The sequence below is a fragment of the Scyliorhinus torazame genome, chromosome 4, assembly GCF_047496885.1.
Source record: "Scyliorhinus torazame isolate Kashiwa2021f chromosome 4, sScyTor2.1, whole genome shotgun sequence".
Classification (NCBI taxonomy): Eukaryota; Metazoa; Chordata; class Chondrichthyes; order Carcharhiniformes; family Scyliorhinidae; genus Scyliorhinus; species Scyliorhinus torazame.
The window spans coordinates 344,758,012-344,784,659 of NC_092710.1; the positions used below are offsets into that span (position 1 = coordinate 344,758,012).

The 26,648-nt window shown below is 48.0% G+C and overlaps 1 protein-coding gene and 1 pseudogene across 1 annotated transcript in view; both read right to left on the minus strand.

The window, feature by feature from the left end:
* Positions 1 to 26,648, minus strand: part of LOC140411190 (dynein axonemal heavy chain 8-like) — a 2,783,184-nt gene that overhangs the window by 2,085,380 nt on the left and 671,156 nt on the right. Inside the window, exons 24-25 of the mRNA XM_072500280.1 lie at positions 13,754 to 13,854; positions 3,090 to 3,186 (exon numbers count right to left, since the gene is read on the minus strand). Of these exons, the coding sequence (XP_072356381.1) occupies positions 3,090 to 3,186; positions 13,754 to 13,854 (198 nt within the window). The remainder of the gene's footprint in view (positions 1 to 3,089; positions 3,187 to 13,753; positions 13,855 to 26,648) is intronic.
* On the minus strand, positions 3,677 to 8,860 carry LOC140411191 (nucleosome assembly protein 1-like 1 pseudogene; annotated as a pseudogene).

Below are 26,648 nucleotides of genomic sequence, written 5' to 3' on the forward strand. Positions count from 1 at the left end.
TGTGTGCGTGGGTTTCCTCTGGGTGCTCCGGTTTCCTCCCACAGTCCAAAGATGTGCCGGTTAGGTGGATTGGCCATGATAAATTGCCCTTAGTGTCCAAAAATTGTCCTTAGCGTTGGGTGGGGTTACTGGGTTATGGGGATAGGGTGGAGGTGTTGACCTTGGATAGGGCGCTCTTTCCAGGGGCCGGTGCGGACTCGATGGGCCGAGTGGCCTCCTTCTGCACTGTAAAATTCTATGATAAGGGCAGCGCTGTGGCGCAGTGGTTCGATCCCGGCTCTGGGTCACTGTCCGTGAGGTGTTTGCACATTCTCCCCATGTTTGAGTGCGTTTCACCCCCACAACCCAAAGCTGTGCTGGGTATGTGAATTGGTCACAATAAATTGCCCCTAATTGGAAAAAATTAATTGGGTACTCTAAATTTATTTTTAAAAGTTTTAAAAAAGGAACAGTGTTCCGTGTTCTCCAGGGTGTACTGATATTTACAGTTCAAGTATAGTAAAGGGTTAACAAGAGAGATTATATGTATATCAACACTAGATGGCATCACTGAGTAGTCTTAAAAAAGGCTGCGTCTCTAGAGATGCAGGGAGAAGCTGATGGAGAGTTTGATGTAGAAGGATAGTGTAAAGTTCAGTTAGAGTGTAGTTTATATATTAGAGAGATTATTAATTACTGTATTACAGATTCAGTACTATTTTTTTTATCTGTTACTCAGTAGAGTGTGCGAACCTAATCACGTTAAATAGTGTAAAATAAATTAGTTTTGATTTAAACATGTAGTTTTATGTTCTTTGTCAACACGACATCTTTGGCTATCTTGGAGAACAAAACAAAGAACATAACACAGAGGACCACAGTAGATCACTCGACCGGATGCGGTCGATAAATGCAGTTAATGAGATGACCCTTGATGACTTGTTTATCATGGATTCAATCTCGGCCACAGACACGGTGGGTCCGGCAATGGACGAAATGGACATTTTGTCAATAGAATAAACATGGCCTGGTGCGGTGCCTCCTTCACACCTCTTCTCGGATCGTTGCAGTCCGTTCTCCAGCCTCACTGGCTAGGCCCTGCTCTTAAGGAGAAGGCTCCTCTTGTGCAGCGTCGTCTCTGAGCAGGCCCTGTACCTCCAGCCTCCGTGTGTTCGCAATGGTAGCTGTGGGCAGGTAGATAGTGAGCATTCCTGACTGTACTCTGAGATTCATCCTCTACAGGAAGGGAAGGAGAAGAGATGTTTGCAAGATGAGTACTCCTTGCCCATCCAGATCCAACAGGCTACATGGTGACCCTGAGGTGCACTTCAGCTCCACCCTCCACATGTATCTCCCAATCCCACCTCGCAGCCACTTCCCCCGTTATGTTACCCTTGAAACTGCATCCCTGTCCCCAGAAGTGAATGGCACCAGGGGATCCTTTATCCTCACCCCCTATCCCTGTCAACAGGGGCACCGGTGGATGCCACAACCTGTGTTAGTGATAGACTCTTTGGTCCCTGTCCTGTCTCCCCAGTGGGGTCTACTGTGGATGTTCTCATTGGGTGGGCTGCGTATTATCCCGCCAGCAGGGTGGCACCAGGTTGTGCGGTAGAGTGGGTCACAGTGTCCCACCAATTACCTCCATGCTTAGAGTCTTGGTGTGTGGGTAGATCCTACTGGAGGTGAGCAAAGGAAGTGTGCGTCTGGTGGGAGCTTAAGTACAGTGTGATGTGGGTCCTGGGTGTGACACACCGGTTGTGACAACCTGTCCGGGGCAGGATGGATGGGAGCAGGGGCATAGTGGGCTGGCAGGACTTGGAGACAGCTGGTGGTCCTGCGGAGTGGACTAGCTGATAGTGTCACTGAGAGGAGCAGTGTGCCAGGGAGGGTGCTAAAGACCACTGGAGGGTGCTAAAGACCACTGTGCATGTGTCCTTTGTTTGCGGTGAGCTCTGCTATTCCCCTGCAGAGGGCTGTTCTTCTGATGAGTGCACTGAGGAACGCCAACACCTGGTGTGCCACTGATTGAGCTTAGCCATGCCCATCCTGTTGATGGTCAGCTGGGGCATTAGGATTTCCAGAGTGGTAGCTTGGGTGGGCTCCGAAATGACCAGAGGCTCTCTGAACATTTACAGGATACGGTGAGCAGTCTGTAGAGTGAACAGCCAGGGGCCTGTCACTAATACCAAATGGGTGTGTTTAAAACAAATACTGCAACAATGGTGGTCTGAGCCAGGCCACCCCGATCCCGAGGGGGACGACCCGAATCCACAGACTTGTCAGCAAGTTGCACCCTGCTACGCAACCCCCTACCCTACCCCCCCCCCCCACCCCCCACCCCCACCCCCCCCCCCGCCACCAGCCCTGGCAGTGCCAAGGTGCCAAGCTGGCATTTTCTGCACGTCGGTGATTGGGTGATAAAACGGATATGCATGTGGGGGGTTGTGGTGGGGCCCGGTGATTCCCTTATAGCGAGTTGGGGCTTAGGGGGTTCAGGAGTCACATTGGGGGCTAAAGAGATCAGAATGTCATGTAAAAATCTCTCGTTGCATTGAGGAGTTCTGGCAAGTGGAGCTCCTCAGTGCAAAAAATGAGGTTAAGTGCAGCCTCATTGAGGAGTTCCCCGTTGAGGCCACTGATCTACCTGGATGAGCATTAGATAGAGGGGTGTTTCTCAGCGCTCCAAGTGCCAGGAAAAACCTGGTTAATTTAGCACTATGGGACTCTGTCCCCATTTAGGTGGATCGCGCCAATTGTTTGAGTATAACAACTGCCTGTTTAAATATATTCCTTGTGGCAGTATCCCACTTAGTGTACAGTTATTAGGCACGTTTAGCAGGTTGCAAGAGTCGTGAGGAAATAATCGACATTGCCCTTCAACTGGGGAGCTTGGTAATGTCAACCTGTTGCAACCAAGAAGTAGCCCACAGCACAAAAAGTAATAAAAGGACATCAACCAAAAATGTTAACTCTCTTTTCTCTCCACAGATGCTACCTGACCTGATGAATATTTCTCGAATTTCGTGTTTTTATTATGCCATGAATTTAAACTAGGTATGGACATCCACTGAAATCTTCTATTTAAAGAGATTGCAACATTAACATACCACATTTGGAATTGCCAAGAGCACTTCAGCCTTCAAAAAGGGGGCAAACTCTTCAACATTGCTTGAGGAACCATATATTGCTCGCCTGATTGATGTGCTGAATCAAATCAAATGTGTACATTTAAAGAAAAATGAAAAGAAAATAAGACAATAAAAATTGACACAATTTATACTTTATTCGTACCTTATTTTCCAATGCCACCCCAACCAAAATAAAGTTTTAATTCCCATGATAGAGAATGGAGCTATTCTGGAATGCAAGTCTCCCATCTACTAACAACACAACAGCCGCTCTGAAGGCAACCAAGTCAAAAAAGATAAATCTGCAATCAGGAAGAAGTGTGTTCTCGAAATACAATTTGATTAAGAATACTTCTTGCAGGAAAACTTCAGAGAAAAGCTTTGAACAAATGACCTTGTATGGACGTTCATTCAACCTTAAGTGTTTTAGATTTCATTAATTGCTTTCATAAAGACCCAAACCCTACCCATCTAACATTTATTTTATCTTTCAAGTAGAATAGCTTAATCTGATTTAAAGTGTTTTTATTGTACATATAAACATTAATAAACAGAGTTTCATGATCTAACATAAAAGTTTTTATTGATTTATTTAGATTTATATAGAATTTCCAACGTAGAAGGAAGCCATTCGGTCCATCGTGTCTGCACCGGCCCTTGGAAAGAGCACCCCACCTAAATCCAGACCTCCATCCTAAACACGTAACCCAGTAACCCCACCTAAACATTTTGGACATTAAGGGCAATTTAGAATGGCCAATTTACCTCACCTGCACATCTTTGGACTGTGGGAGGAAACGGAGCACCCGGAGGAAACCCACGCACACACGGGGAGAACGTGAAGACTCCGCACAGACAGTGACCCAAGCCGGGAATCGAACTTGGGACCCTGGCGCTGTGAAGCAACATTGCAAACCACTGTGCTACCGTATCACCCACGAGGGGAAATAAACTAAGCTGATTTTCCCATCTAGAATGAGCTATAGAAATGTATAGCACAGAATGGTTTGGTTTATTGTCACGTGTACAAAAGGGGTAATCAGCCATGGATATCTAAGGAAATAAAGGAGGGCATCAAATTGAAAGAAAATGCATACAAAGTGGCAAAGATTAATGGAAAACTGGAGGATTGGGAAATCTGTAAAGGTCAACAAAAAGCCACAAAAAGAACTTTCAAAAAAGTAAGATAGATCATGTGAGTAAACTAGCTCAGAATATAAAAACAGTTAGCAAACATTTCTACAAATATATAAAACGAAAAAGAGTAGCTGAGATAAACATTGGTCCTTTGAGGATGAGATGGAGGATTTAATAATGGGAAATGAGGAAATGGCTGAGGCATTGAACATGTATTTTGTGTAAGGTCTTCACTGTGGAAGACACAAATAACATACCAATAATTGTTGGCAAGCAGGCTATTGTTGTCTTCTGTGTTATAACTGTTGTAATCATGTATACTGAACATTCAGTTGTTTAACTGGAAAGATGATTTATTAACAAACACGTGGAAAGGCTACGAAATAAATTCAGTGAATTCGCCTGGAGCTACACTAAGTGTGACCATCCTCTTGTACAATTTACGACCAACTGGCAGGTGGTTGAATAACTCGGTTTGTTCTCACTGGAACGGAGGTGGTTGCGGGGAGACCTGATAGAGGTCTACAAAATTATGAGGGGCATAGACAGAGTGGAGAGTCAGAGGCTTTTCCCCAGGGTAGAGGGGTCAATTACTAGGGGGCATAGGTTTAAGGTGAGAGGGGCAAGGTTTAGAGTAGATGTACGAGGCAAGTTTTTTACGCAGAGGGTAGTGGGTGCCTGGAACTCGTTACCGGAGGAGGTGGTGGAAGCAGGGACGATAGTGACATTTAAGGGGCATCTTGACAAATACATGAATAGGATGGGAATAGAGGTATACGGACCCAGGAAGTGTAGAAGATTGTAGTCTAGTCGGGCAGCATGGTCGGCACGGGCTTGGAGGGCCGAAGGGCCTGTTCCTGTGCTGTACATTTCTTTGTTCTTTGTTCTTTGTATCTCAAGTCATGCTCTATATGATCAATATCGCCACCGCTGGTCAGAGGTCACATTGCTAACTATCTACAGAACTGTACACAGGCATATCACCACATCCCCCTTCCTCTGGAGTTGTTGGCGTTTCCATTCAAATATAACTGTGTCTTACAAAACATGATCTGCATTAGAATTTTACACATGTCATATGGACAGATGCAAATGTGTTTCACACATCATGATATGCCTGATAAATGTTGAATGTGCCCCTTGTGCACAGCTTATTGGACATTCACAACGACATTGTCCGGCTGGTCTTCTGAACTTTTATCGGCTACTCGATGTCGTTTTAGCTTCTGGAAGACCAGTTTTCTTGCTGGTCTTCTCTACGTCACCAGTTTTTTCAATTTTCCATCGCGATGCTTCTTACTGCGTTGTGTGCTTTCTTGCCTGTCGGCCACATTGCTGATACCTTCTTCTTCAGTGTCGCGGGTGCTACCCTGTCAACCCACTGTATCCGCCACTCTTCTATTCTTCCTCTTCCTTCTCATGGGAGGGATCCTCGACTGCTCCTCTTTTTCTTTTTTGCTTTAATGGCATCCGTCATGCTGCTGGACTCTGCCATGGGACTAGTTGCTTCTGCCGATTTAGTCACAGTAACTGCTTCTGGATCGCCTACTGTGCAGGCAAACTCTGGCTCGTCTGCCACCCTAGCTGATTTCGGAGCCATAGCTGGATCAAGGAGTTTTGGTTGCACCATTGGTTGCATCCAAATGCTGAGCTGCATGCCCATCACCTGGTGAAACGTCCAGTGTCGGCATACCTCTGAATGATTGCATAGTTGCAGTCAAGTCTGCACCTTCAGAAACAATCTGCAAACCCTATCACTCCGGTGTCTTGGCTGGATCAATGTCCGCAATATCAGGCATTGCTTCTTCATTTTGTGTTTGAGCCCCAATAGTGGCTCATCCTCACTTGATGTGACCATATATAGTTCATCTTTTGCCTACGAGTCGATTAGTAACGCATCTTCACCCGATATGACGATATATGCATCATCTTTCATTGTAGAACTGCACGCAGATGCATCCATCTGCTTTTCTTGCACGTCTTTTGGTGGAGTGGTCTCAAATATTGGGGAGTCTGCTACAGGAAGCATTTCAGGGGCATGAGATGATGCACAGTATACCACTGGAGCCAGTTTCTCCAGGATGGGGATTATTTCTTCAGTTACCAGTCTGTTCGCAGTTGAGTTGCTCTCATCTGGTGTATCTGCCACTGCTATCTCATTTTCAGCTTCTGCATACACCAACTTAAAGGTTTCGCACTTATCGTTGTCCTGCGTAGACTGGGCGTCCCTTGTGATCACCTCATCAATCCAGCCAAACACCTGAATAGCGTTTCATAGTCGTCCTCGCCCAACTCATCATCTGAATCTCCACTTTCTTCATCGTAATCATGGTGGTCGTAATTATCATCGTCGTACTCAACAGAATCATTATCATCTGCAATGACTTCTCCTGCAAAGTACGGCATCGCACGTGGAATTATGTTTCCAAGCAAGTAATGACCAATTTCAAAGTCAGCAGCGAGTTTTGCTGCAGAATTTTCATCCAACACGCCATGCTCTGGAGCTTAAGGAGAACTGAAGAATTTGAAGAAAAAGTCATTTGGTACAATTTTCGAACTATTTTACGACCCTTATGCTTCTGCTTCGTTTTAAAGGTTTTCAGTGTGACATTTTTTTCTTTCTTCCAGTCAATCTGACACCCTGTGCATCCCGTGATCTCTGGTTCATCAAAGAATAAAAAGTCAAACTTGTCAGGCCATGACTCCATCAGGTATACATTTGTGACTACCTCATTTGTGTAATACTCATTTGGCTCAAATTTAAACTCCAGAGTGAAGCTCATTCGCTGTTCAAGCTCTGAACATTTAACGTTTACATCTTGTAGATGCTTTAAAATAGGCTCATCATATTTCTGTATCATGCCACTGAGCAAATTCACATTCTTGAAGACTGTTAACCAGAAGTCTGGAATGCCCTTTGGCTCCTCCATCTCTTCATCTGGTTTGACGTCCTCCACTTTAACTTTTGCTTGTGTCTCATTGGATAGCTGAGCCATTATGAAATGAAATGAAAATCGCTTATTGTCACAAGTAGGCTTCAATGAAGTTACTGTGAAAAGCCCCTAGTCGCCACATTCCAGCGCCTGTTCGGGGAGGCTAGTACGGGAATCGAACCGTGCTGCTGGCCTGCCTTGGTCTGCTTTAAAAGCCAGCGATTTAGCCGAGTGTGCTAAACCAGCCCCTCTCGTTGCCAGTCACAATGATCCTCCGTCGCAGTGCTGTCAAGAATGTACAGCTGCTCGACTAGGTTCAGGGCCTCACACGGTTTCGCTCCAATGATGGACTCAGGTTTTGTGTCCACAATAGAAAATGGTATGATGAGACTTTTGTTGTGTATCTATGCTTCGAGTTCACATGCACCCAGAGTTTCAATCTCATTCCCATTGTAGTCTTTCAGTAGTCTCGTTTGATTCACGACTTTCTGTTTAACTCGCACACGATTTAAGCTGAGGAGGTTGGCCCTCGCTCCCGAGTCGAGCTTGCATTTTATTAACGTGGAATTCAGCATCACTGGAATTGTCTATTTGTCTTTGATGGTATCAGCTTCACCTGGGCTATTGTCACAACTGGTCTGAAAGACTTCTTCTCTTTTCATATTCGGACTCATAGTCATAGATGTTTGCAGCATGGAAACAGGCCCTTCGGCCCAGATTGTCCATACCGCCAGTTTCTAACAATAAGCTAGTCCTACTTGCCCGCATTTGGCCCATATCCGTCTATGCCCACCCTGCCCATGTAATGTCTAACTGTTTTTTAAAGGAAACAATTGTACCCGCCTCTACCACAGCCTCTGGCACCTAGTTCCGGTGCTCACCACACTCTGTGTGAAAAGATTTCCCATCTGGTCTCTTTTGTATCTCTCCCCTCTCATCTTAAACCTATGCCCTCTAGTTCTAGACTCCTCTACCTTTGGGTACCTCATTGTGTCCTTGGTCGAAATCAGATCAATTAAAAACAATTCTTCAAGGTACATCTCATCAACTGTGTTGACTGATCCTGTTTGATCCACTGTTGGACACGGAAAGCATTGCTTCGCAAAATAATTTGTACGGCCACACTTTGAACATACTTTCCCAAATGCTGGACATTACCGTGGCCCATGACGATTGCTGCATCGCTGGCATAAGATGGCGGACCCAGTCGGCCGCTTAAAATGGCCGCCCGCACTGAGACCACATTTTGTATTGAACTGCGTCAGTGTTGATGGCACTGGCGTTTTCTTCTAGATTGGCGCCAAAATGTTTGAAGTTGAGCGTACTGATCTGCTGTGCAGATATCTCACTTGCTTGGCATACCTTGATGGTGTTTTCTAATTTCAGGTCTTCTTCCCTTAATAACCTTCAAGTACTTTATCATTCGATATTCCAAACGCTATCTGGTCGCAGATCATCGATGACTTTCGAGAACTAAAATTGCACGACCAGTCGGTTACAAAGCTTTCAAAAGATTTGCCTGCATTTTGGGTACGTGTATGAAATATGTAACGTTCAAATGTTTTCCTTTTCTTCAGGGAGCATTGCCGATCAAAATACTTTATTACCTCATCGTAGCTCTTGCGTTGTCTTCGCTGTCGAAGGTGAAGGTATTGTATATTTCTATTGCTTGAGGACCTGCTACCGTGAGTAGCAACGCAATCCGCTTCTCGTCAGGCTGTGCCTGCAGGCCAAGGGCTGCAAAATAAAGTCTAAATTGTTGCTTGAAAACATGCCAATTCTCATCTATTTTACCCGAGACTTGAAGTTGGTGGCAAGGAGGCTCTGGCAGGTGAGGACCGAGAAACGATTATTGTCACTAAGAAGGTAGTGTTGGACAAGCTAATGGGTTAAGGGTAGACAAGTCTCCTGGCCCTGATGGAATGCATCCCAGGGTACTAAAAGAGGTGGCGAGAGAAATAGCAAAAGAGCTCATGGTAATGTACCAAAATTCACTAGACTCTAGCGTGGTTCCAGCAGATTGGAAAACAGAGCAGATGGACAAAAGGCAGGTAATGATAGGCCTGTTAGCTTAACTTCTGTAGCATGGAAAATGCTTGAATCTATCATTAAGGAGATAGCGAGACATCTGGGGCGGGATTCTCCGACCCCCCGCCGGGTCGGAGAATCGCCGAGGGGGGGCAGCGTGAATCCTGCCCCTGCCGGCTGCCGAATTCTCTGACGCCAGGGATTTGGCGGGGGCGGGAATCGCGCCGCGCCGGTCGGCGGCCGCTGGCAGCAGCCCCCCCCGGCGATTCTCTGGCCCGCGATGGGCTAAGTGGCCGCCCGTTTTCAACCGGTCCCGCCAGCGCATGTTACGACAGATACTTACCAGCGGGACCTGACTCCGCGGGTGGCCTCTGGGGTTCTCGGGGGGGCGCGGGGGGATCAGAGCCCCGGGGTGCCCCCACGGTGGCCAGGCCCACGATCGGAGCCCACCGATCCGCGGGCGGGCCTGTGCCATGGGGGCTCTCTATTCCTCTGCACCAGCAACTGTAACAGTCCGCGATGGCCGACACGGAGATGAACCCCCCCTGCGCATGCGCTGGGATGAAGCCAGCACACGCTGGCGCTCCCGCGCTGCGGCAACTCGCGCCGACTGGCGGAGGCCCTTCGGCTCTGGTTGGCGTGGCGCCAAGACCCTTCCGCGCCAGCCGGTGCGGCGCAAACCATTCTGCCGCCGGCCTAGCCCCTGAAGGTGCAGAGGATTTTGCACCTTCGGGGCGGCCCGACGCCGGAGTGGTTCACTCCACTCCTTCGCGTCGAGTTGCCCGCCCCGCCGGTTTCTTAAGAATCCCGCCCCTGGATAGAAATTGTCCCATTGGGCAGACCAGCATGGGTTCATGAAAGGCAGGTCATGTTTGACTAACTTAGTGGAATTCTTTGACATTGGGGAACTGGTGGATATGGTGTCTCTGGATTTCCAGAAGACATTTGACAAAGTGCCGCACAAAAGGCTGCTGCATAAGATAAAGGTGCATGAGTATTGTATTAGCTTGGATAGAGGATTGGTTAACTGACAGAAAACAAAGATTGGGATAAATGGGTGTTTTTCTGGTTGGCGATCAGTGGCTAGTGGTGTGCCTCAGGGATCAGTGTTGGGTCCACAACTGTTCGCAATTTGTATCAATGATCTGGAGTTGGGGACCAAGTGTAATGTGTCAAAGTTCGCAGGTGCCACTAAACTGAGTGGTAGAGGCAAGTAAGCAGAGGACACTGAACATCTGCAAAGGGATATAGGTAGTTTAAGTGAGTGGGCAAGGGTCTGGCAGATGGAGTTCAATGTTGATAAATGTGAGGTCATCCATTTTTGTAGGAATAACAGCAAAATTGACTTATTTAAAAGGTAAAAAATTGCAGCAAGCTGCTGTGAGAGGGACCTGGGTGTCCTTCAGCATGAATCACAAAAAGTTGGTTGCAGGTGCAGCAGGTAATTAAGAAGGTAAATGGAATTTTGTCCTTTATTGCTAGAGCAATGGAGTTTAAAAACAGGGAGGTTACGTTGCAGTTGTATAGGGTACCGGTGAGGCCATACCTGGAGTATTGTGTACAGTTTTGGTCTCCTGACTTCAGAAAGGATGTACTGGCATTGCAGGGTGTGCAGAGGAGATTCACTTGGTTGATTCCAGGGTTGAGATGATTAGCTTATGAGGAGAGACTGGGACTATTCTCATTGGAATTTAGAAGAATGAGGGTGGATCTTACAGAAACATATAAAATGATGAAGGGAATATATGGGATAGAAGCAGGGAGGTTGTTTCCACTGGTGGGTGAAACTCATACTAGGGGCGTAGCCTTAAAATAAGGGGAGCAGATTTACGACTGAATTAAGGAGGAACCTCTTCACCCAAAGGGTTGTGAATCTGTGGAATTCCCGGCCCAGTGAAGCAGTTGAGGCTACCTTGTTAATTGTTTTTAAGGCAAAGATAGATAGATTTTTGAACAGTAAAGGAATTAAATGTTATGGTAAACAGGTGGGTAAGTGGAGCTGAGTCCACAAAAAGATCAGCCAAGATCTTATTGAATGGCGGAGCAGGCTTGAGACTCCAGATGGCTTACTTCTGCTTCTAGTTCTTATGAGTTATCAGCCCTTTTCTTGAATTTGAGCACGTGTGAAGTTGACATAGTTAAGGGTTAATTCATGAGGACCAATTAGTTTGATGAGCATGAGTCTCAGGAATGTTGGAGGACACAATTACTTTCTGCATCAGGGATAGGCAAGAATAATTAGGCACCATTCCTACTTGCACTGCTTCCCCCCGAGATCTTATTGCCATCAGGCCTTTATACTTAAGACTCCTGGACATCCACTCTGTTAATTTTTAATGATTGAACCCAAGGCCCACCGCCCCGCTGTGGTAAACCACTGTGTTCCTATATTAAGGGTTGTACGGTAGAACCTGCACGACAGGTTCACCTGGGCCCCTGCATGCTAGCTCCGCCCAGGAGCCAGGTTATAAATATGCGTGGCCTTCAGCTCGCAGCCATTTCGTCAGCCTCAGTTTGAATTCAACTTCGTCTCCAGCCAAATTGATCGTGCCTCAATTTATTAGTATCTGAAGTGTGGCCTCCTACAGCAGCTGACGAGCTACAACCCCCGGGGAAACGGACAGGTAGAAAGGGAGAATGGGACGGTATGGAGGGCCGTCCAGCTGGCACTACGGTCCAGAAATCTCCCGGCCTCCCGCTGGCAAGAGGTCCTCCCTGATGCACTACGTTCCATTCGCTCATTACTTTGCACTGCTACTAACAGTACACCACATGAACGTCTTTTTGCCTTCCCCAGGAAGTCCACATCCGGGGTATCACTCCCAACTTGGCTCACAGCTCCGGGAACTGTGCTTTTCCGTAAACATGTGCGGCTCCACAAGGCGGATCCGTTGGTGGAAAGGGTGCATCCGCTCCATGCAAACCCACAGTACGCCTACGTGGCGTTCCCCGACGGCCGCCAGGATACCGTCTCCCTCAGGGACCTGGCACCAGCAGGTTCCACCCCCACACCACCCCCGTCGCCCCCCTCCCCTCCCCCGCTGCGCCCATCACCCCCCCAGGACTGTCCGTCCTCCCCCTGCCCACCCCTGTTGATGAAGAGGATTTTGGCACGCTCCCGGAGTCAACTTCGACTACGACAGCACCAACATCGCCGGCTCCACTTCGTCGATCCCAGAGGACGATCCAAGGCGCCGGACCGGCTGAACCTCTGACCGGCCCACCAGATGACCAGAGACATTTTATTTTCACTGTTCTTTAAATATTAAAGATTGCGAATTGTATATAGTTATCCACCACCCCCGCCGGACTCAATTTTAACAGGGGGTGAATGTGGTAAACCACTGTGTTCCTATATTAAGGGTTGTACGGTAGAACCTGCACTACAGGTTCACCTGGTCCCCTGCATGCTAGCTCCGCCCAGGAGCCTGGTTATAAATATGCGTGGCCTTCAGCTCGCAACCATTTCGTCAGCTGCTGTAGGAGGCCACACTTCAGATACTAATAACGCCTCAGTTTGAATTCAACTTCGTCTCCAGCCAAATTGATTGTGCCTCACCCACCCCTTCCTTTTGGGGTCTCATCCAGTCAGCCCCTTAGGCCTGTCTCCTTAAGTCTCAACACACCCTCCCCTCATGAGCCCCGCACCCACAGGTTCTCCTACACTCATCCACTAACAGCTGACTATCTCAGCTCTCATTAAACTTTATGAACAACACAGGCAAAAGACTGACATAGTGCTCTAAAAATGTTTAAACAACACTGACAGCAGGCAGCAGACTTCAGGGATATACACACCAGCCGCGACCCGCATCCCAGTAATTCAGCAGTACTATTTTGTACTGAAAACTGATGTTAAATAACCATGGGCTGGATTGTTCCGCCCTGCCTGCCACAAGATTGCCATGGGCAAGGCGTGGACAATTGAAAAGCCCACTGACCTCGGGGCGGGATTCTCTGTTCGCCGGGCAGGCGCGGCTGGAGAATCCCACCCCATATAAAACCTGAAAGTCCACCTGAAACGACACTGAAAAGAGCTGCAGAAGCCCACAAAATCGAGAATTACTAAATAATATTTAATGTAGTTGAAACGATCTTGCTACCAATAACACAGATATTCATTATTTTCTTCCCAAATATCTTTTTGGCTTTCATTGCCTTCGACTTGCCCCTATTCCTCTCCTGAAAACCAATTTATTTAAACCTTGAAAAATATTTTTGCTTAAATCTAATTTTTCAGCTGAACGTGACCCATCAGACAATTTGGTTGTGCAGGTCCTTCTTGTAATTTTTTTGCGTTAGGATGCACTTATTTGCACTTATTCCATTACTTTTTCTATGTTGACAATATTCTTAAAAGCTGGGACGAGAATCAAACATTCAGTAATGTTGGCTTGCCTGACCAAGCTGCATCCAATAATATGTATTCCCTGTTGCACTCTCAGGAGATAAAGGGGCTGTCAGGGGTACATTTTCCATTGTAGGCTGGAAACATTCTGATATTTCAAAAGTGAAAAAAAAGAATTGCTGCAAAGCAAAACTTACTTGAAGATTCTTTTTTTCAGTGCATCTAATGACAGAGATGTACATTTCACTAATGCATCGATGAAATGATGGCTAAAATATGCATAAAGCTCTTTAACATCCTAGAATACGTAAAATTGATGAAACAGAAAAGAAAAATCATCTTGAGAGATGGTAAACATGTTCCTGACTATTATATAATGAACATTTACCAAATAGATTCATGGGCGCAATTATTCCAAAAGATTTCTAAGAGTGGTCTTCAGTGGGAAACAACATGAGATTCCCTTTGGGTTGTTCGATGAGATCCAGATCGCAATCCACCCACACTTGGAAATGTTTTTGGAGGTTGGGGTGAACTGCGCCGTGCATGAGATTTGTGGGACCTGAGGACGTCCCGATCTCAGACGAATACTCCGGTCTCCACCCCTTCTCACTGGCAAAGACCAGCCCCTGCACCCTCCCCCTTTCTCGCTGGCAAAGACCAGCCCCAATACCCGCCATCAGCACCGCCCTCCCTCCAAATAGCTGGTACCTGCACCCCCGCCCCCAAGGTGAGCGACACCCACTATGGGGTCACCAAATTCCCCACTTCAGGCCTTGCGCCTTTTGGCCACGGCCCTTGGCAGTGTCAACCTGGCATCCTGTTGGGTTGACATTTCCAGTGTGCCCTGGCACTGACCTGTCATGTCCCCGACTACTTGGGGGCTAAAATAAGCAACTTTCTGACAAGTTAGTCCTGTTGCCTTTGATGGTTTTGACAGCTGTTTTTTAGCGAGGCAAGGACTGACGAGCTCTGGCTTCCTTTGGCTGCCCTTCAATGGGTCAGTTGTTCCCTCTGTGGGTACAGAGACCGAGGTTGGAGGGGTCACAAGAAAAGGGGATTCGGAAGTTACAGACAACCTCTGAGATTCCTAAGTGGATGATCCAGGGGTGTCTAGCTTCTGCTCTTTCTTCCTTTGGTGACTGGCTCCTTGACGGGAAGGGGCATCTGAAGGGAGGTTGAAGTGCCCGGTCTCCCTTTCACATGCCAAGTACAAAAGCTTCCCATGGCTACCATGGTAGAGTGCAGATCTGCACAAATCTTGGCCGGGAGTCTCCCCTGCCCGGTGGGGCGGGGGGTCCCGGCGGGATGGAGTGGCGGGAACCACTCCGGCGTCGGGCCGCCCCAAAGGTGCGGATTTCTCCGCACCTTTAGGGGCCAAGCCCTCACCTTGAGGGGCTAGGCCTGCGCCGGAGTGGTTGGCACACTGCAGGCCGGTGAAAGGCCTTTGGCGCCACGCCTGCCGGGGCCGAAGGGAATTCGCCGGCCGGCGGAAGTCTGCGCATGCGCGGGAGCGTCGTCTGACATCATCCCCACGCATGCGCAGGGGGATCACTTCCGCATTGGCTATCGCGGAGGCTATGGCCGAGGCGGAAGGAAAAGAGTGCCCCCATGGCACAGGCCCGCCCACCGATCGGTGGGCCCCGATCGCGGGCCAGGCCACCGTGGGGGCACCCCCCGGGGCCAGATCGCCCCGCGCCCCCCCCAGAATCCCGGAGCCCGCCCGCGCCGCCAGTCCCGCCGGTAAAGTCAGTGGTTTGATTCACGCTGGCGGGACTAGCATCATAGCAGCGGAACTTTGGCCCATTGCGGGCCGGAGAATCGCCGGGGGGGAGGCCTGCCGACTGGCACGGCGCAATTCCCGCCCCCGCAGAATTTTCGGTGCCGGACCCGTCGGGGGTTCGGAGAATCCCGCCCATGGTCATTCCTGGAGTACACTATCTGAGAGTGTAGTGGAAGCACTCAACTGAGGTAATCAAGAGGGAATTGGATTGTTATATGAAAAGGGAGAATATACAGGGCTATGGGGAGAAGGCAGTATATAAATTGATCCGAGGGAGAGCAGGTGCAAACATAATAGGTTAAATTGCCACTTTCTGTGCTGTGACAATAATGAAATTCTGTGAACCTCAAGGCAAAATGGTTAAGATTCTCTCTTGTTGGAAATAATCATTGTCAAGCACATGTGTGCCACAAGTGTTACTATCAGCCCAAAATCTAAAAGTTAGCTAGGTTTTTTGTTGCATTCAGATAAGGGCTCCTTCAGTGTCGGAGGAGTAACAGATGATACTTTTTGCGAGGGCCATGAAGAATTTAGCATGAGTTTGTAGAGTCAAAAAAAGTAACTTTATTCATAACAATATGTAAAACGTACCAACAGTTCACCACTGGTTCCCTCTCTAGCCAGTACCACACTGGCCAGCTCTATTTATACATCTGCATTGCAAGTGATTGCCCCCACACTCCCCCCGCATTGGGGGAGCTTATATCTCCAAGGAACATGGGATAACCAATTGAATTTGGATTGGATTTTGTTTATTGTCACGTGTACCCAGGTACAGTGAAAATTATTTTGCTGCGAGCAGCTCAACAGATCATTAAGTACATGAAAAGAAAAGAAAATACATAAAAGGGCAACACAATATAACTACATAACACCAGCATCAGATGAAACATACAGGGGTGTAGTGTTAATGAGGTCAGTCTATAAGAGGTTCATTTGGGAGTCTGGTAATAGCGGGGAAGAAGCTGTTTTTGAGTCTGTTTGAGCGTGTTCTCAGACTTCTGTATCTATAGGATTTGGGCAGGTGATAACAATACCGAACGCTACATTATCAATGAATATTCCCACGTCTGAGCTGACTCTGTCAAAGCTGGAGAGAACTGGAAATGTAGTCAGATTTATTCTGTACTGAAGCGGTGGGGCTAGATAGGTGGCCAGCGATACATGGAGTTTGACAAAGGTGCTGTGGACAGAAGAATGAAAGGCATATAAATGGGGGTAATTAAGGCTAGAAGAGTGCCAATAGTGGCATCTTCACCCCATTTTTATTTCTCTCAATTTATTTTCATTTCTTCCATTGATCTGCTTTTCCCTCACCATTAGTACATGATAGTACAGAAGGAGGCTATTCGGCCCATCTTGTCCATGCTGGCCTGAGGACACCCAGGTGCCATTTCTAATCCCACCTTCCTGCACCCAGTCCATAGCCCAGTAGCTTAGGGCACCTAAGGTACCAGACCCAGGTACCTTGAAAAAGACTTTTGGGTCGCTGCCTCCACCACCAACTCGGGCAGCGAATTCCAGACTCCCACTACCCTCTGTGTGAAAAAGTTTTTCATCACGCCCCCTCTATACCTTCTGTTACCTATCTTTAAACAATATCCTCTGGTTCTAGAATTCTCCACCAGGGAAAACAATTTTATCCTGTCCACTCTATCTCTTCCCCTCATAATTCTGTATACCTTAATTAAGTCACCCTTCAGCCTTCTTTGTTCCAAGGAACATAACCTCAACCTATCCAATCTCTCCTCGCAGCCACACTTTTCTAGCCCTGGCAACATTCTTGCAAAACCTCATCTGCACCCTCTCCAGGGCAATAACGTCCTTCCTGTATTGTGGCGATCAGAACTGCACACATTATTCTAGTTGTGGCCTCACCAGTGTTTTATACAATTCTAACGTTATATCCTTACTTTTATATTCGTTTTTATTCTATACCTCTGCCAATGAAGGAGAGCTATGTATATGCTTTCTTAACAACCTTGTCTACTTGAAATGCTGCCTTCGGGACCTGTACGCCAAGATCTCTCACTTCATCTACCCCTCTTAGTATGTTCCCAATAATTGTGTACTCCCTACAACTATTCAACCTTCCTAAATGCATGACCTCACACTTCTCTGTATTAAATTCCATCTGCCACTTTATCGCCCACTCCACCAATCCATCTATATCCTTTTGAGCTATCCTTACACTGTCCATCACTTGGCCAATCTTTGTGTCATCTGCAAATTTCCCAATCATGTTTCCTAACTTCATGCCCAAATCGTTAATATATAACACAATAGTAAGGGTCCCAGCACTGAGCCCTGTGGAACACCACTTGAAACAATTTTCCTGTTGCAAAGGCGGCCATCAGCCATTATCTTTTGTTTCCTGTTACTAAGCCAACTTTTTATTCAGTTTGCCACATTGCCCTGTAACCCATGGGCTTTCCCTTTCTTGACCAATCTGCCATGTGGGACTTTGTCAAACACTTTGCTAAAATCTATGTACACCACATCCACTGCACTACCTTCTTGTCACTTCCTCAAAGAATTCGATCAAATTTGTGAGGCAAGACCTTCCTTTAAAAAATCCATGCTGACTATCCCTGACTAGTCCATGCCTTTCTATGTGACAGTTAATCCTATTTCTCAGGATTGATTCTACTAATTTGCCCGAAACTGAGGTAAGACTATCTGGCCTATAATTGTTCGGCATTTCCTTTGATCCCTTTTTAAACAATGGTACCACATCTGCATTTCTCCACTCCTCCGGTAACTCCCCTGTATCTAGTGAGGATTGGAAAATCATCCTTAGAGCATCTGTTATCTCCTCCCTGACCTCCTTCAGTAGCCTCTGGGTTGGCCACCTCCTGACTTTAAAATGGAGATCCGCAAAGGCGGCAGAGAAATTCAGTCAAGCCAGGAAAAACTAGCAGGTGCAAAGTTTCCTGTGTATTAGACTTTGCAGAAACCCAGACAGCACTGAAACCACCGACCATCTGCATACTAATGAGCGATCCCCGAGAACAATTGGAAACATTTAGTAAAACAAGGTCAAGCCAGACTCCTCGGCGTCAGCAGGAGCCAAGACAAAAGAAGGCCAACGGACACCTAGGGACCGCCCAGCGATCAGGGAACAACTCCCGTATTGCAGAAATCGATCCAAGTGATCGGAACGCAGTCCAATCACTTGGAACCAGGTACGGAGTCCGCCCAAAGGGACGGGAAGCCCCTGGGGACTATAAAATAGAGTCCCCAAGTTCAATTTGTCCTTCTTGGCAGGGTCACTCAGCAGCTCGAACCAATCTTGACAGTGACCTGCCTCGCGGCTACATCAACCAAGTAAGTCTCCAGTCAACGCACACTACGAGATAGGTGCTCCTAGCTACTAGTCCATACCAGCTTTGAAGCCTGCAGATTCAGAACCCGAACGAAAGGCCATTTGTTCCCCTGACCTGGTGGGCCATTTCCAAAGCTAAGTATAGGCCTATAGTATAGAGATAGTCCAGTCAGTAGAGTTTTATGCATGAGTAGTGATTGACTGTGTATAATAAATGTGTTTTGATTTGAAACTTACTAACTGGTGTATTGAGTTATTGATCAGTACTTGAACTTGAACCTCGTGGTGGTATCATAAAGATACCTGGCGACTCTAGAGCAAAGGTTATAAAACAGAGCAAATTGAACGAACAAAAAGTTAGCAACACCTCGGAAACAATGTACTGGTACACCTGGGCATATAGGGCCTCCGTGACGGCGTGGATGCACCTGTGCACTGAGGCCTGTGAGGTCCTGGACAGGTCCCCACTCGGCGACTGGAAGGACCCCATCGTGTAGAAGTTCAGGGCGACTTTCAACTTGACCGTCACTGGGTGTCCTTCCTCATACCCCTGCGGTGCCAAGTGTGCCATCATCTGGCAGAGATGTTGCACTGTCTGTCTGCTCAGCTGGAGTATCTGACAGCATGCCCGGTCGGCAGGTCCTCGAATGACAGATGCTGACGGTACACATAAGGTCTGATGTGGCACCTCCACCTCCTCGGCCTATTGGGCAGCCGGCCCTCCAGCATGTGCAGCTGCCACCTGCCCCTCTGCAGCCCATCTCTCTGCTGGCCGCTCTGCTACTGCCCGTTCTGTTGCTACAGCTTCACCCTCTTCTTCGAGCGGCTCCCGCTCATACGGCCATAAGGCATTTTGCAAAACTGCAACCATCACCAGGTCGAACTCCAAATGTAGGGGGTGAAAACCTAACGTGTTAACATGGTGCGTACCCCTGTGTTGAAACAGGTTCCATGGGCTACACGGAGGCCCCGGTTGGCAGTGCGGGCTCCGGCCCCGCATGCTCCCCCAACGCCCCCCACTCCTGCCCCGTCAGTGTCCGGCACTGTGGGTGTCCTGGTCCTAGCGCCTATTTAATCTATGATTAATCTAGGACAAAGGTTCGGCACAGCATCGTGGGCCGAAGGGCCTGTTCTGTGCTGTATTTTCTATGTTCTATGTTATGTTCTATCCCTGATGCCAGGGGTACCATTGGCTGGCACTGCCCTCACTGGAGGCTGCCTTGAGTGTGGCCCTCGATGGTCCGCCGGTGGGTGGCGGCCAGTTGGGAAGGGTGTTTGGGGCCAGTCTGCGGCAGGGGAGTGGGGTGCGGGGGTGGATGCACCCATACGGCTGGGGTCACTGTGTAGAGCCAGAGACTGAGGTGGGTGGTCAGTGTGTGCGCAGCAAGATGGCCACCGTAATGGCGGTCATGACTTGGCAACGCCCCAGTCCGGCTGCTCAACTTGTTCCCCCTCCCCTTCCCCTCCCCCGGCCCTGGCAGGAGCAGCCCCCACTCCAGCCAGCACAGCCAGTGTCCGGGCCTGCAGCCCACAGTCACTCCACTCCATTTCCTACCTCCTCTCTCTCGCTCAGCAGCCACAATGCCAGGTTCACGATTTTTGAAACCACAAGTGAACCATAGTGCCAATAACGCGGCCCATCGGAGGCGGTGAATCGCAGCGGCCCTGGAGAATAGAGGGTGAGACCCGCTAATGATATACAAAATGGTGTTTAAACGGCATCCGGCGAGCGATGCATTTACGCTATTTTTGGGGCCTACTGCGATTTTGATGTCGGAGGCTATTCTCTGCCCAATCACGTTTCGTGATTTCGCTGTCGGCCAACGTTTAATCCCACCCTAAGTGTTGACACCAGCTCAGAATTCGTAGAGTTCCACGACAACAAAACTAGCGCCACACCTGGATCGATTCAGCTACTGTTCAGGGACTAGCACTGGCATAACGTGGAACACAATCGATTCCGATGAGAAATGGTGCTGCTTAGAAGGGTTCACGATTGACATTCAGGAGACTGACAAGCTGCAGCCGCACATACATACTACTCTCCCCACACACACACCATCCCAGCCAACAGGTGATAGCAAGACCCCCGGCCCCATGCTTCATGGGTGTCTAGCTGGATTCACTCCTGGACGCGGTGGAGGAGAGGTGGGTGTAGCCCGGGAAGGAGGCTACCAGCTGCCGCAATCCGCCGTGCCTGGGTGGCAGAGGCGGAGACCACAGTGGGTAAAACGGTCCTGACCGGCCAGCCATTCCGTAAAACACTGCACGACCTCCTCAGGGCTGCCAGGTTGAGTAGGCAGCACTGTGCCCCCGGCACCAACCCCTGTCCAACACACCCATAACCCTACCCCCGCAACAACCCGGAGGGTGGTTGGACCTCCACCCTGCACCACATGCCAACACCCATACCGGCTGCCATGGCCTGGTGCCCTGGCCACTGAGGCCACCAGCCACCCATACCCTGGGCTGCATGTGTCGGACAGTCTAACACTGTTGTTTTCAGTTTATCAACCCCACCCCCCACCAAGGCCCCAGGAGAAGGCCGCCTACAACTGCCAGGCATGGGAGAAGACTGGAAGGGCACCGCCAGACGTAAGGCCCCTCACCGTGGTAGATCAGAGGGCCCTGGACATGGTTGGTGACCCGGAGGAAAGCGAGGTCACCGCGGTGGAGTTTGAACATAGAACATAGAAAATACAGCACAGAACAGGCCCTTCGGCCCACGATGTTGTGCCGAACCTTTGTCCTAGATTAATCATAGATTATCATTGAATCTACAGTGCAGAAGGAGGCCATTCGGCCCCCTGAGTCTGCACCAGCTCTTGGAAAGAGCACCCTACCCAAACTCAACACCTCCACCCAACACCAAGGGCAATTTGGACATTAAGGGCAATTTATCATTGGCCAATTCACCTAACCCGCACATCTTTGGACTGTGGGAGGAAACCGGAGCACCCGGAGGAAACCCACGCAGACACGCGGAGAACGTGCAGACTCCGCACAGACAATGACCCAGGCCGAAATCGAACCTGGGACCATGGATCTGTGAAGCAATTGTGCTATCCACAATGCTACCGTGCTGCCCTTAAGAACAAATAAATCTACACTATATCATTTTCCCGTAATCCATGTACCTATCCAACAGCTGCTTGAAGGTCACTAATGTTTCCGACTCAACTACTTCCACAGGCAGTGCATTCCATGCCCCCACTACTCTCTGGGTAAAGAACCTACCTCTGATATCCCTCATATATCTTCCACCTTTCACCTTAAATTTATGTCCCCTTGTAATGGTGTGTTCCACCTGGGGAAAAAGTCTCTGACTGTCTACTCTATCTATTCCCCTGATCATCTTATAAACCTCTATCAAGTCGCCCCTCATCCTTCTCCGCTCTAATGAGAAAAGGCCTAGCACCCTCAACCTTTCCTCGTAAGACCTACTCTCCATTCCAGGCAACATCCTGGTAAATCTTCTTTGCACCTTTTCCAGAGCTTCCACATCCTTCCTAAAATGAGGCGACCAGAACTGTACACAGTACTCCAAATGTGGCCTTACCAAAGTTTTGTACAGCTGCATCATCACCTCACGGCTCTTAAATTCAATCCCTCTGTTAATGAACGCGAGCACACCATAGGCCTTCTTCACAGCTCTATCCACTTGAGTGGCAACTTTCAAAGATGTATGAACATAGACCCCAAGGTCTCTCTGCTCCTCCACAATGCCAAGAACTCTACCGTTAACCCTGTATTCCGCATTCATATTTGTCCTTCCAAAATGGACAACCTCACACTTTTCAGGGTTAAACTCCATCTGCCACTTCTCAGCCCAGCTCTGCATCCTATCTATGTCTCTTTGCAGCCGACAACAGCCCTCCTTACTATCCACAACTCCACCAATCTTCGTATCGTCTGCAAATTTACTGACCCACCCTTCAACTCCCTCATCCAAGTCATTAATGAAAATCACAAACAGCAGAGGACCCAGAACTGATCCCTGCGGTACACCACTGGTAACTGGGATCCAGGCTGAATATTTGCCATCCACCACCACTCTCTGACTTCTATCGGTTAGCCAGTTCGTTATCCAACTGGCCAAATTTCCCACTATCCCATGCCTCCTTACTTTGTGCAGAAGCCTACCATGGGGAACTTTATCAAATGCCTTACTAAAATCCATGTACACTACATCCACTGCTTTACCTTCATCCACATGCTTGGTCACCTCCTCAAAGAATTCAATAAGATTTGTAAGGCAAGACCTACCCCTCACAAATCCGTGCTGACTATCCCTAATCAAGCAGTGTCTTTCCAGATGCTCAGAAATCCTATCCTTCAGTACCCTTTCCATTACTTTGCCTACCACCGAAGTAAGACTAACTGGCCTGTAATTCCCAGGGTTATCCCTAGTTCCTTTTTTGAACAGGGGCACGACATTCGCCACTCTCCAATCCCCTGGTACCACCCCTGTTGACAGTGAGGACGAAAAGATAATTGCCAACGGCTCTGCAATTTCATCTCTTGCTTCCCATAGAATCCTTGGATATATCCCGTCAGGCCCGGGGGACTTGTCTATCCTCAAGTTTTTCAAAATGCCCAACACATCTTCCTTCCTAACAAGTATTTCCTCGAGCTTACCAATCTGTTTCACACTGTCCTCTCCAACAATATCGCCCCTCTCATTTGTAAATACAGAAGAAAAGTACTCATTCAAGACCTCGCCTATCTCTTCAGACTCAATACACAATCTCCCGCTACTGTCCTTGATCGGACCTACCCTCGCTCTAGTCATTCTCATATTTCTCACATATGTGTAAAAGGCCTTGGGGTTTTCCTTGATCCTACCCGCCAAAGATTGTTCATGCCCTCTCTTCGCTCTCCTAATCCCTTTCTTCAGTTCCCTCCTGGCTATCTTGTATCCCTCCAATGCCCTGTCTGAACCTTGTTTCCTCAGCCTTACATAAGTCACCTTTTTCCTCTTAACAAGACATTCAACCTCTCTTGTCAACCATGGTTCCCTCACTCGACCATCTCTTCCCTGCCTGACAGGGACATACATATCAAGGACACGTAGCACCTGTTCCTTGAACAAGTTCCACATTTCACTTGTGTCCTTCCCTGCCAGCCTATGTTCCCAACTTATGCACTTCAATTCTTGTCTGACAACATCGTATTTACCCTTCCCCCAATTGTAAACCTTGCCCTGTTGCACGTACCTATCCCTCTCCATTACTAAAGTGAAAGTCACAGAATTGTGGTCACTATCTCCAAAATGCTCCCCCACTAACAAATCTATCACTTGCCCTGGTTCATTACCCAGTACTAAATCCAATATTGCCCCTCCTCTGGTTGGACAATCTACATACTGTGTTAGAAAAGCTTCCTGGACACACTGCACAAACACCACCCCATCCAAACTATTTGATCTAAAGAGTTTCCACTCAATATTTGGGAAGTTAAAGTCGCCCATGACTACTACCCTATGACTTCTGCACCTTTCCAAAATCTGTTTCCCAATCTGTTCCTCCACATCTCTGCTACTATTGGGGGGCCTATAGAAAACTCCTAACAAGGTGACTGCTCCTTTCCTATTTCTGACTTCAACCCATACTACCTCAATAGGCTGATACTCCTCGAACTGCCTTTCTGCAGCTGTTATACTATCTCTAATTAATAATGCCACCCCCCCACCTCTTTTACCACCCTCCCTAATCTTATTGAAACATCTATAACCAGGGACCTCCAACAACCATTTCTGCCCCTCTTCTATCCAAGTTTCCGTGATGGCCACCACATCGTAGTCCCAAGTACCGATCCATGCCTTAAGTTCACCCACCTTATTCCTGATGCTTCTTGCGTTGAAGTATACACACTTCAACCCATCTCCGTGCCTGCAAATACTTTCCTTTGTCAGTGTTCCCTTCCCCACTGCCTCATTACATGCTTTGGCGTCCTGAATATCGGCTACCTTAGTTGCTGGACTACAAATCCGGTTCCCATTCCCCTGCCAAATTAGTTTAAACCCTCCCGAAGAGTACTAGCAAACCTCCCTCCCAGGATATTGGTGCCCCTCTGGTTCAGATGCAACCCGTCCTGCTTGTACAGGTCCCACCTTCCCCAGAATGCGCTCCAATTATCCAAATACCTGAAGCCCTCCCTCCTACACCATTCCTGCAGCCACGTGTTCAACTGCACTCTCTCCCTATTCCTAGCCTCGCTATCACGTGGCACCGGCAACAAACCAGAGATGACAACTCTGTCTGTCCTGGCTTTCAACTTCCAGCCTAACTCCCTAAACTTGTTTATTACCTCCACACCCCTTTTCCTACCTATGTCGTTGGTACCAATGTGCACCACGACTTCTGGCTGCTCCCCCTCCCCCTTAAGGATCCTGAAGACACGATCCGAGACATCCCTGGCCCTGGCACCCGGGAGGCAACATACCTTCCGGGAGTCTCGCTCGCGACCACAGAATCTCCTATCTATTCCCCTAACCATTGAATCTCCTACAACTATTGCTTTTCTATTCTCCCCCCTTCCCTTCTGAGCCCCAGAGCCAGACTCAGTGCCAGAGACCTGGCCGCTAGGGCCTTCCCCCGGTAGGTCATCCCCCCCAACAGCATCCAAAACGGTATACTTGTTTTGAAGGGGAACGGCCACGAGGGATCCCTGCACTGTCTGCCTGTTTGTTTTTTTCCCCCTGACTGTAACCCAGCTATTCTTGTCCTGTACCTTGGGTGTGGTTACCTCCCTGTAACTCTTCTCAATCACCCCCTCTGCCTCCCGGATGATCCGAAGTTCATCCAGCTTCAGCTCCAGTTCCCTAACACGGTCTTTGAGGAGCTGGAGTTGGGTGCACTTCCCACAGGTATAGTCAGTGGGGACACCGGTGGTATCCCTCACCACCCACATCCTACAGGAGGAGCATGTAACTGGCCTAGCCTCCATCCCCTCTTACCTTACAGAATATATCTGCCCTGTGGACTAACTAGATCTCCGCCCTCCGACTCTGCTCCCAGTCAGCTACACTTCCTGTAAACTCCTGGCTCTCTTCGCACTCTTTGCGGAAATGTCGGAAACAAAATGAAAGGAGCACCTTACTCCCTCCTCACCTAACTCCCTCGGTCACCAAACTCTCACTATCGCACTCAAAAAGCACCAAATTCAGCACTCAGTGCAAACAAAGTCTGCACTGTAGGGGATCACTTTTATACTGTGAATCTAGCCTCTGAAAAACTGGCCTAATCCAATTAACTAATTAACAAGCTCCAGCTGCAAGTGCCTAGAAGTAGAAGCCTGTTTAAAGCTGATTGAAAATTCACCTTCTTCTAAACCAAACAGCAACTTTTAAGTTAATTAACTAAATAAAAGAAAGACTAAACTTTAGATAAAAATGAAGCCTTATACTCCCTCGGTCACCAAACTCTCACTATCGCACTCAAAAAGCACCAAATTCAGCACTCAGTGCAAACAAAGTCTGCACTGTAGGGGATCACTTTTATACTGTGAATCTAGCCTCTGAAAAACTGGCCTCATCCAATTAACTAATTAACAAGCTCCAGCTGCAAGTGCCTAGAAGTAGAAGCCTGTTTAAAGCTGATTGAAAATTCACCTTCTTCTAAACCAAACAGCAACTTTTAAGTTAATTAACTAAATAAAAGAAAGACTAAACTTTAGATAAAAATGAAGCCTTATACTCACTCGGTCACCAAACTCTCACTATCGCACTCAAAAAGCACCAAATTCAGCACTCAGTGCAAACAAAGTCTGCACTGTAGGGGATCACTTTTATACTGTGAATCTAGCCTCTGAAAAACTGGCCTAATCCAATTAACTAATTAACAAGCTCCAGCTGCAAGTGCCTAGAAGTAGAAGCCTGTTTAAAGCTGATTGAAAATTCACCTTCTTCTAAACCAAACAGCAACTTTTAAGTTAATTAACTAAATAAAAGAAAGACTAAACTTTAGATAAAAATGAAGCCTTA